Source organism: Labrus mixtus, chromosome 3 (assembly GCF_963584025.1).
Source record: "Labrus mixtus chromosome 3, fLabMix1.1, whole genome shotgun sequence".
NCBI lineage: Eukaryota > Metazoa > Chordata > Actinopteri > Labriformes > Labridae > Labrus > Labrus mixtus.
In genome coordinates this window covers 12,473,224-12,484,864 of record NC_083614.1, presented here as the reverse complement: position 1 = coordinate 12,484,864, position 11,641 = coordinate 12,473,224, and the positions used below count along the sequence as shown (strand labels likewise).

At 40.2% G+C, this 11,641-nt stretch overlaps 1 protein-coding gene across 2 annotated transcripts in view; it reads left to right on the top strand.

The window, feature by feature from the left end:
- Positions 1 to 11,420, top strand: part of lama3 (laminin, alpha 3) — a 20,323-nt gene extending 8,903 nt beyond the window's left edge. For both annotated transcript variants that reach the window (XM_061031552.1, XM_061031559.1), the window contains 20 exons: positions 51 to 257; positions 399 to 547; positions 637 to 799; positions 1,534 to 1,661; positions 1,750 to 1,900; positions 2,001 to 2,105; positions 2,204 to 2,337; positions 2,418 to 2,535; positions 4,569 to 4,703; positions 4,794 to 4,936; positions 5,033 to 5,155; positions 5,261 to 5,405; positions 5,769 to 5,887; positions 6,193 to 6,373; positions 6,723 to 6,872; positions 6,962 to 7,121; positions 8,318 to 8,445; positions 10,304 to 10,397; positions 10,482 to 10,595; positions 11,254 to 11,420. In XM_061031552.1, the coding sequence (XP_060887535.1) occupies positions 51 to 257; positions 399 to 547; positions 637 to 799; positions 1,534 to 1,661; positions 1,750 to 1,900; positions 2,001 to 2,105; positions 2,204 to 2,337; positions 2,418 to 2,535; positions 4,569 to 4,703; positions 4,794 to 4,936; positions 5,033 to 5,155; positions 5,261 to 5,405; positions 5,769 to 5,887; positions 6,193 to 6,373; positions 6,723 to 6,872; positions 6,962 to 7,121; positions 8,318 to 8,445; positions 10,304 to 10,397; positions 10,482 to 10,595; positions 11,254 to 11,399 (2,793 nt within the window). In that variant the 3' untranslated portion in view covers positions 11,400 to 11,420. The remainder of the gene's footprint in view (positions 1 to 50; positions 258 to 398; positions 548 to 636; positions 800 to 1,533; positions 1,662 to 1,749; positions 1,901 to 2,000; positions 2,106 to 2,203; positions 2,338 to 2,417; positions 2,536 to 4,568; positions 4,704 to 4,793; positions 4,937 to 5,032; positions 5,156 to 5,260; positions 5,406 to 5,768; positions 5,888 to 6,192; positions 6,374 to 6,722; positions 6,873 to 6,961; positions 7,122 to 8,317; positions 8,446 to 10,303; positions 10,398 to 10,481; positions 10,596 to 11,253) is intronic.
- Positions 11,421 to 11,641: the final 221 nt, after the last annotated feature.

Genomic DNA, 11,641 nt, shown 5'->3' with positions numbered 1-11,641 from the left:
AAAACCTGGATAACTCCACATCTCTTTCTAACTCTACCAACTTGTAACAGCTCCCAGTTGCGACCACCTTCAACGGAAAGAGCCACGTTGAGCTTCATGCTCCAAAAAACCTTGAAGACATAAGAGCGTTTACAGCAGTCGATCTGCTTCTCAATCTCCACCCAAACCATCCCTCCAACGCCGACAAAAGACGTAGACGACGTCAGGATAAACACAGAGATCACAGCTTCTTTGTTTTCTACCTGGGCAGTCAGAATGTGAGTGCGACTTTGAAATAAAAATACAGAATCATTTAAATATTTCTAGTTTAACGGTCATCTGATAACTATTATTTAAAAAGGACTTGGCATGTCACTGTTTATTCGGATTTATGTGTCACAGTTTTTTGTTTTCCTCAGGGTTCTGGAGACTACATTGGGATGGCAATCCAAAACAAAGTGTTGGTTTGTGTCTATCAGTTGGGTGGAGTTGTGCATGAGGTGGAAACCAATCAAATAACAGAAACCACCAACGAGAAGTTAGAGTTTGACCGGGTCCTCTTCCACAGGTACTCCAGACTCACGGCAGATATTTGTAAGGTATGACCGTTTCTTTTGAGAAATCATAGCCTTCATATTTCACAAATCATCTCTGCAGAGTTTACCAAGATGCTGAAGTAAACATCACGCAGAAGATCATGTCACAGAAACCTTTGATCGTCTCTCCTAAACGCCACCGGCCAAACACGACGACCAGAGTCCTACAACTAGATCCTAACGGGGTGGTTTTCTACGTAGGTGGATATCCTCAGAACTTCAAGGTAACCTGTCACTGTTGTTATTTCATCACTGCCACATGTATTTCATTTCAAAACTTTGAGAAACAAAATAATACCTATTTCAGGAAAATACTTGTATAAATTGAAAATGTATTACCAGCATGACTTTGTGTAAAACCATAAGACCAAACACTATCATGAGCTTCGGCTGAGTAGAATGCTTAATCAGCTTGGCATGGTAAAAATAAAATAAATAAAGGTTTCCGTGATTTGTCAATATTTTGATAACTAGGCCAAAAGACTGTTAAAGCATTTAGTACTTTTAACAACCAGACAGCAAGCCTCTACATTAGCCGTTGCAACGCAGGCTTCTCCCAGAGCTGGAGAGCAGCCCTCCCCTGGCAGCCCTGCAGCGATCTGCTTCCAAAGAACTGGCCAATAAGAAGAAAGTGAGCATGTGGGGAGGGGGGCCTTAAAGAGAACTGTTGAGGCTTTAATTCACCTTGAAACAAAGGTTCTTCCCTCGAGATAACAAAAAAATATTTATTGGTGATCTCAAGATCATGCCATGAGATTTTGTCATAATTTTGTGGGACAGATTGCAGAAGGAGGTTGATGGTGTTAGCCTATTTATTCAAGGATGTGGTCCTCAAAAAAAATTGGGACATTCATAACTAAAGCAGAAATCTGAGCAATCATAGAACTCCTGAGTGAATAATCTTATAGCACTAGTGTATTTACATGTTCTGCATCTTCATATCCTTTGATTCATTCAGCCTCCAGTGGAGCTGCACTACCCCAAGTTCAGAGGAGCGATTAAACTCTCCTACATCAATGGCTTTGCTGTTTCTCTGTTCAACTACAAGCATGCAGTTAATCTGGAAGCAAAGCAAACTGCTGTGAAGTAAGCACAGACCTTTAATAAACATCTTTTCATAGTTCAAGGAGACAAATCAAACCTTTACTGATGAAAACATTCTTTACATGTTTAGGATTCCCCAGACGGAGGTATCTGATTATTATGAGGGAACAGGTTACCGCCTGGCGTTCATAAAGGAGCCGGACAAGATAAAGAAACGACTGTTCAGATTTCACACAAACAGCAGAGAGACAAACGCCCTAATATTCTATATCGGGAATCAAGTATGATATTTACTATGATTCATAGTTCCTGATAAAACTTTAATGCATGACGAATCAAATATAATACGTCAAAGGAGAATTTGTGTTTTTTCTGTCGCAGGACTCATTTTTCTGTCTCTCTGTGGAGAGAGGTTTCCTGGTACTTCAAGGGCAGCAAGCAGGTCGAGAGATCCGAGTTCAGAGTGATCAAAAAGTGTCTCTTTTCGTAAGATGTTCTGAAATATATATCGAGATGTGCAAACTTTCTGAATTCAAATGTTAATTCATAAACTGATCATTTAACACCATTTGTCCTCCTTTCAGGATTTATCATTGGCCATCACTATTGGAACTAAGTTTATTGTGCACTTTGGACTGAAGAAGATCTCGACAGATCATACTCAAACAAACTACAGGAGTTATTACATTGGGGGTTTATCAGATCAGCTCAGGCAGAGGTAAGAGAACAGTAACAAGCACAGGTTTGGCTCATCACGTAAGCCTTCTGTACAGTTTCCTGTCTTTGTTTGAATCTCAGAAACAACATCACAGCCCCCCCGCTGAGAGGATGTGTGGATCAACTGTCAGCAGATGCTCAGATCATCGAGTACGACCAGACGATTGGTGTCAGTAATGGATGTCCAGCCGCATTACTGGTAACCTTAGAAAACAGAACACATGGCTGCAGAACATTACCTTTCATGTTTTACACAGAATCCTTTGATTCTTCCATATTGACCTAAATGTTTCTTACTTTAGCTATCAGTCATACTAAAACAAGGAGGGCTGCAGCAGGTCATTCCTACATTACCATGTTTACTTATCCCTTGATAGGGCCAGAGCACCAAGTTGGTGTGAGAAACCCTATTGGACAGACAATGTTTATCAGGGCCTGAGCAGAGACCTCTGAGCGAGGACCCTATTGGAACGCAAGGAATTATATGAATGAATATTTTATTCCGAATGAATTACAATTTTGGGGTCTTGAACATGCCCCAAAACTGACCAAATTTGGCATGCGCATCAGGCCTGTTAACAAAACATGATTTTTTATTGGTCTCATACACAAATTTTGAAAAAGGCTCTATAGCACCCCCCTTGAAATTTTCAAAGAGGGGTAGAGGTACTTCGACCTACATGGACAAAAAGTGGTATGGTACAACATCAAGACCTACAAAAAAACCTCTTGCACAGACTTAGGATTCAGGGCTCATAAGATCAGAAGATCAAACCCATGGCTACATAGGACCTAGGGAACATATACCTTTATGGCATTAGTATATATCAATTAAGGAACCTAGGAAGATATGACCCAGAAAAACATAGGACTAGAGAGTTAAGACCTTGGAAACATCATGAATTGATAACAAAGTGCCCTGGCAGGTGGGATTCATGGAAAATAGGACCCAGGGAACTTGGCATACTTGGAAGAAAGGATCCTGGGGACTTGGGACATTATAAAATTAGGGCCCTTGGAACAGGACAATGGGACATTAGGACCCTTGAAACAAGGTACATTAAGAACTCAATTAAAGGGATACTTCACCCATTTGCATTAAGCTTTGTATCATTAGAAACATGGTAGTATTTTTGAATGGTTGTGCATCTAGCCCTCATTTTCCCCTGAGACAGGAAATCTTTTTATTTCTTGTCTGCAAAAGGAGCCTCCGATGGAGCAAAAATCGTAATTTTGCGTCATCGGCGGCTGCTGTGGTTAGCGGGGGTGAAACTACATCGCTAGTTCCTCATGTTTTCGACCACTGAAGCTACAGACCTATCACAGATCAGTGAGTGGGACCTCACTCCTAGAATCGAAACTTAACGTCCGCCATATTTCTTGGTAGCTTTGCTAACAGACTCTATGGAGAAAGCTGATAAGAACCGATAATGGCCAAAAAAAATTATGTTTCAACTTCAAACTGATATTAATGAAGGGGATTTTGAAGGTCTTGTGCTTGAATCGGATGTTCGTGGCGATCTCTACGAGCTGCAATATAGCGGCGAGGCGGCTACTGCCTCCTGCATGTCAGCGGCGGTGAGGACGAGGAGCCCGGGGCAGACTGGTGGTGTTGGTGATCTCACTGTTTGCCAATGACACAGACATAGAGTCTGTTGAGGAAACGGCCGTATGTGTTGTAGTAAATGTCTGTAAATAGGACCTTAGTGGGAGTGGCCTACGGTGATGTGCATTCTGGGAGTTGGTGTCCTTCATCCACATGAGCCTAAAATACACTTTCTGCCTTTTCACAGGCAAGAAGGCACCAACTTCAACATTTATTTCACATTTCTACTACATGTATGATCCAATGTCAATACAGATTCAAGTTTCAACGGGTGAAGTATCCCTTTAAGAACTAAGGGATTGTAGTTCACTGGGAACACTTACATTGCTACCTTGAAAGCATAGGTCCTTGGAAATTTAAGAAACTGGAAATAAGGCCACTTTAAAAAGTGAGAGCCCTGGAGAAAAATACTTTTGGCATAACATGAGAACATGGGTCATTAGAAATATAGACTATTGGACACATCAGTCATTAGGAAAAAATAATAAACATGTTTTAAATTTCTGCTTGGAGACTCAAAAATAAGAGGCAGCTTAGCAAGCAAAAAAAGTATATTTTGAGTTAACAGTAATTAACACCACATAATTTAGATATATGAATCTGACACATATGTTTTGTTTGTGCAGGGAGTCCATGCAGCTACGTTATATTCAGCACTGTCTGCTGACTCTCTGTTTGATTGGGACAAACTGCCGCTTACAGTCTCTGTGAGCTTCTGGACAACAGACACACACGGTTCTCTTCTCAGGAGCAGCTCTCAGGTGAACCTGCAGGCCTCACTCCCAGTTTTAAATAAGAATCAAAAGACTAAAGATTAAGATAATTTATTAATACTGTCTGATCTCCTGCAGGGCTCAACCTCTGTCCATGACCTGCAGCTGTCCCTGGATAATGGTTATATAGTATTTAGTAGTGATAATTACACCTTGAGGTCAGATAAAATGTATAATGATGGAAAGTGGCACTACCTGTCTGCAGTGAGGAGGACCAATGGGTAAGACGTGCCCTCCTTCTGCAGAGACATCTACCTTTATAGAGATTTTATGTAAAAACTGCACATAAGTGAAGCTTTTCTGGGTTCTCTTCTTAGACTGGAGCTCATCATGGATAATATAAAAGTGATTCAGAGACAAATGACCCATGACAGGGAAGAAGACCAAACTCTGAAAATAGGAAAATTCAAAAGCTGCATTGCTAATCTTTACACACAGAGGTTTGGAAACATATATTTACATTTTTCATTTTGCAAAAGATACTCCAGATGTTTGTCCTAGTGTCCTATGTTGACATGAATTTCTGATTTATCAACATCTTACAGGCCTGAGAAGAGTTTTATTCCTGCTGATCTGAGCTTACTCTCACTATCTAAAGATGTTGTCCTCGGCTGGTGCGATCTTCACCTTCCACCACACAATCAGATCTTACCAGATCACATATTTAAAAGGCTGCAGAACCACAAACCTGTAAGTGAAATAAGCTATAAACTCCACAGCTCCACAATAATTATCCTGCTGCTTGTATATTTAGATATAGATGCATGGGTCGTCGATGGCCTAGCAGTTAGGGTTTCACCCCATGTAAAGACGCTATAGTCCTCCAAGCAGGGGCAACGTATGGGGGAGAAAAGTTTGGACAATTCCATTCTAATGTAGACTTTACACCAGAACCAGACACAACTTACATTTAGCTGGTGCAGAAGGGACCTGGATCAAGTACGACCATGGCTCCTTTCCTTGATGTCGTCCCCCACTCTCTCTCCCAGATTGCCTTCTCTATCCACTGTCCTATGACCTATAGATGCAAGATGTGTCTCTGTTCTTTGTCAGACTCCAGTTCCAGCAGGCAGTCGGTGTAGATCTCCATCTGCACCGTGGGCAGAATACCAGCTCCTCGATGACCACAGCTGGCTTAGCTACACTCTGCCACAACAGGACCTTAACTATAGGTAACGGTAGTCATTTACAAAGATCCAAACACATTGGTCTGTTCAACAATATGACAGTGTTGATCTGAAAAGCTGTTGTTTGTTTGACATCCTTGGTTATGAGTAAAGATAAAGATTAAGATAAACTTTATCGATCCCACATTGGGGGACATTTTTTTGTTACAACAGCTCAAAAAACAGGAATATAAGTAGTCAAAAAATAGCAAAAAGTAAAAAAAACAATATGATGTCTAATTAAAACCTGTCTTAATTATTTCTTGGTCCACATGAACATTAAATAAGACTTTCCTTCTTGTGTGTCTCAGGCCTCATTTCTCTTTTAACATAAAGACGAAGTCATACAAAGGTCTGATCCTTCATGTTGCGGGGCGAGGAGTCGTCCCTCTGCTGGCTCTGTATGTGGCAAACGGAAAAGTCAAGATGTCCCTCGGACATGACAGGATCATTCAGCACAACAAGAAGAGCAATGATGGGGACTGGCACAGAGTGAGTTTTTCTTTCTGCATGCGTAAGGTTTCCAATATCACAAGTTTGCATTTAGAACAACTTTAAGTTTGGAGCTAAGCTAATTATTCCTGTCAGTGACAATGAACTTCAGATAGCTAGCTAGCTAAGCTGGCACTTAAAGCTACACCGCAGCACTTTTACATAGAAAGAGCGTTGGTCGAGCGATTAAAACTGTACTTATGTCTCTGGTTTCCGACGTCTTATACTCAGAATAAGATTTGAAAATTGTCTAGCGTGTGGCCAACCTAAAGTGTGACAGCTTGTCTGTATGTGTGCGTGCGCACGTGTGTGTGTGTGTGTGTGTGTGTGTGTGTGTGTGTGTGTGCAGGTGGATTTCAGTGTGGAGAGGAGATCTTTCCACCTACTGGTCGACGGAGTCCGTGTCACCGATGGACTTCTGCCAAACAACGAGGGATCATCATTAGACCTGATGAACCCTGTTTACCTGGGAGGTGACCCAACAGGCAGAGCCACAAAGGTCTGTATCAAGCCTCAGCCAGATATTTAGCAGCTTCGTCACATGTTTTCAGTTTATTTTTTCTCTTGTCTCCCCTTGTCCTCCCTCAGGGTCACAGTATTCCCACGAACAGTGTGATCGGGTGTGTGCAGGATTTTAAAATGAACGAGGAAGCAGTCGGGGAGCCTGAGGGAAGACACAGAACTTTACCCTGCCCTGACATGCTCACAGAAACGGGGACTTACTTTGGTGGAGGTCACATTGTGAAAGGTTTGAAAGGTTTCATAGATCTCGATGCATTGACTGCATGTAAAGATGGACGACAAGTTTCCATTTCCTCTTCCCTTGCTACAAACTCAGTATTTTTGTAAGTTACATATAGCCTCTTTAATGCCTCTTGTGTTAGTGTTCATCGTGTTTCCTCTCACCATCCCTCCTCTACTCTGATAATCTCGTGCTGCAGGAGCTGCATTTGTCAACAGAGCTGTCAAACATTAACCCTTTTCACACATACGGAAATCTCCTGAAAAGGCAATGTGTGAACGCAAACAGCCGCATTTTTCGCGCAGACTTTACCTGGAGTTTCTCCGGCCAGACCCCTAGTATTTTATCCGCAGAAAATCTGAGTGAGCTGATGTCTGAATGCGGCAGCATATACTCCAGAGATTTCAATTCGAGCCAATGGGACCCGAGTGACGTTTATATACAGTGACTGCCTAAAGTGTCTGCACGCGACCACTACGATCTCCGTGCACGTAATTAAACAGCTGCATTATGTTTTCTGTTCGTCAGTATGTTGTTCTCCGCTCTTTTGTTGATGTTGTCATTCCATTGGACTACACATAGCATTGATATAAAGGCAAATATTCTCATTATAACGTCGTGTAACAGACTCTGTTGCTTCGGACGCTACTTCCGCGTTGTTTATTTACGTCACGTCTTACCTCAGGAAATCCCCCGCCCCCCCTCCCCTCTGACAGGGAAAGTCCCCCGCTGTGAGGAGCATATGTGAACGACTAGGTTGGGAGAATCTCCGGAGCAGTCCTCCTGTAATTATCTAGATATTATCCAGAGTGCATATGTGAAAACGGCTATGATAACATCGGCTCCTTTTTAAAGGATCACATTACACATTTTAACCAATATTCTGAGAAAAATTAACAATTGAACATAAATCAGCATGATAAGAATTAACTATAAAGATAGAAACCATGTTTAGGAAAAATGTATTTAACGTATATTTTGATTTTATAGTTCACCACATGTCTTTTCAGTTAACATGGACAGGGTGGAAATTTTGACCTAGACTACAGCCAGTCTGTATGGGTAGCTCCAAGTCTTTTGGCTTCACATTTTCTACAAGCTTGCATGACGTCCATCTTTTTATACAGTCCGTCACGCGGATGTATCTAAACACAAAGAACAAGCAGTTAACCTAAACATAATGAGCTATATTTCTGTTTTAGATCATTTCTTCACTCTAAGCTCTCAGTTTGTTTTGAGCTTCGAGCTGCGACCTGAACACCTGACAGGTCTTCTCTTCCACGTTTCCAGTCACAAGTCCAGCTTTGATGTGTTCCTGATCGAAAACAAGGTGAAACTTTTATTGAAGAAATTCAAGTCGATAAGGTTATGCATCATTCTGATTATCAAATATACCCAATGTAAAAGTATAGTGGAGTGATGACTTCCCAGCAAGAGAGTCAATCAATCAATCAATCAACGAACGAACGAACAAACGAATCAATGAATGAATGAATGAATGAATGAATCAATCAATCAATCAATCAATCAATCAACAAATCAACAAATCAATAAATCAACCAATCAATCAATAACTGAAAACAAATGTGATCTCATGACACTTTACAGAAGAGTAGGTCTAGACCGTACTCTTCGTTTTATTATCTACAAAGAACCAACATTATTCCATCATGAGCAAAACACTAAGTAACTTTTAGCAAAGTAACAGTGGCAAGCAAAAATGGCCTTTAAGAATCAAAAACCTCAAACAGAATCAGACTTATGTTGAACAGCCATCTGCCGAAACTGTGTTGGGGTTGAGATGGGAGAGAGGGAGGTGCAGGAAGAGAGAGACGGATAGAGACAGAACATCAACAACAACAATGAATAAGATACATTTATAGCTACAATATCAATAATAATGGTAAAAGTATGTGTAGTATTAGCAGTTCAGTCTAATAAATAGAGTGAAATCAAACTCCCTCTGGGTTTGTTGTTCCGAGCTCTGTGTTCACACTGATGGGAGGGGTGCTTCCTTCAGCGCGTTTATGTTTCAGAGGCTCAAACATTTTTCAGACATGTTATTTTCACATGAACCCCTACCTCTCTAAACTTTAGACCTGATACGAAGTGAGGGAAGAGATACAGCACAGCCCACTCAGCGACGATGTGTCTAGGGACAATATAACAGAGTCTCATCCCATGAGTACAACCGGAAAATCAACAGACTCTACAAACCGAAGAAAAGATTTTCTTTGGCCTAAAATGACAAATACATAGTACTAACTGAATGCTTATCGTCACTTAAAATTGATCGCATAATCTTGTTTTCAGATGTTAATCTCCGTCTTCAACATGAGACAGGAAGGGAGGGGCAGGGGAAGTGTGGAGGTATGGAGGGAGCTGAGGGATGAAGGAGGGGTGTCCAAAGAAAGCATTTGTTTTTGTCTGAATATCTGCTCTAAATGTGGCAGAGTAAGCCTTAAATGTTAGTTTTGTTTCAGTTTGGAGTTACAATGATTTGGGTTTAATAGTCTCAGGAGGTGAGCTTCAGTTAGCTTTGCACACAAACAATCGCTAGAAATGTCCTTCAAAGAGACACTTATTTACTCTGAGACTGTGAGCACATTTCAGACTGAAGAACTTTACTTCATACAAATTATATAGTAATGAAGCTAAATAAATATTTTAAAGGCCCTGACACACCAAGCAGACGGACAAGCACTAGTGGTGACGAAGGCCGCCTGACGCCTTTTGTCTTGGCCAAAAAGTTGCACTAGAACACATCGCAAAGACTGCAGCCGACGGCCAACCACTCCAAATATATGTACGTTCTGCACATGCATGAGAGGAAATAACTCTCCATGCCAGCAATCGTCATTACAAAAAGGGGAAACTGGAAAAGGACGAGGAAGAACGCGGATAAATAAACCATTGTTGAGATTACGAGAAGCCAATTTTCTCACCGCTGTCGCTCAACACTCGTAATATAGGTACTTCTAATCGAGAATAATGTCTGATAAAAAGTTTAAAAAACACAGCAAAAACTAGGGGGACGACCACTCACTGACGGACCGACGGTCTCCTTGGTGTGTCAGGGCCTTTACTTTTAGCTGAGTTATTTTTACACATGTATCTGTTTTCACATGAGACTTTTATGTGTGCACTTTTTCATCCTCTGATGTTTTATGCTTGTTACTTTTTTGAAGGTTGGTGTCAGCCTGAAAGCTGGGATGAACACTGTGAGTCTGTCAGTGACTCCCCCTCAAAGCCTCTGTGACGGGAACTTTCACCTGGTCACAGGTAACTTCACTTCTTAGTGACATTGTTACTAAAATCTGATGATTATAAGGGGAGATTATATGACATTATGTTTTTGTCCTGCAGTGTCCAGACAGCATGAAGTCGTTCAACTGGAGGTGGACTCCTGGTCAGAGCAGAAAAAAGTACCCTTTGCCTCCACCTGGAGCTCAACTAAACCGGAAAGTCTTTATATCGGAGGTATGCTCATAAAAACAACATCACATTTGAGAAATAACCCTGAATACATATAGAGGAATGTAGAGAAAATAACAAATATATTCAAAAAGTAAATGAATATGGGATCAAAAGAACCAAAAGTAATATTACTGTAAAAAGATTAAATGAATTATTAGAGATCAACTTTTATCTTTAACTCATATTTCGTACATAATTGTATTCACATTTCTTTAATTTTTGTTTCATTTTCCCTATTTATACTTTCATATTTAATTTCTCCTTTAATTGATGTTCTAAATATTTTAATTTAATCTCTGAAAAATAAAAAGAGGTAAATATGTAGTTTGATGAATGAATATAAACATAGAGACACATAAGAAGCAAATTAAAATACTCAAGACTGTTACTTTTATCTGTTATTTTTTTCTATGAATTAATTTCTCTATGTATTTGTTATTTTATGTGTTTTTAATGGGGGGGGGGGGGGGGGGGTACAATAATTAAAATATTAAATTCAAGTTTTATTTACACATCTATTCATCTCTGATTGTGTCCTCTATGTACACACACACATTCAGTATGAATACATCAATTTTAATTTATCACATTCAGGAAAAAAGTAAAGTTTACCAAAAATACAGAACATATGAGAATATTTTATACTTTCTGTTTTTTTCAGGAACAACAACAAAACACAAACTCTTGGTGCCGTCTCCGTTTTTTGGATGTTTGAGAAATGTGAAGCTGAATGGACTTTGTGTTTCTTTTGAGAACAGATCCAGATCTGTTCATCCAGTCACCATCAGAGGGTGCCCGGCAGAATAAAGACATGTAAACAATGCATAACACACCAACTTCTTCTTCTTTTTTTGTAAACAACTTAGTTTTTTTTACAATTACTAAAAATAAGTAACAAAATAACTCCCACAGTCAACCCTCCCGTCACCACCAGTCCCAGAAAGAGATAAACAGAGACATATAAACATAATAACTTCATACAATATGAAGGCTCATCCTCAAATAACGAACAATTGGCAACTTTTCAGGGATTGCACAAATGTATTTAC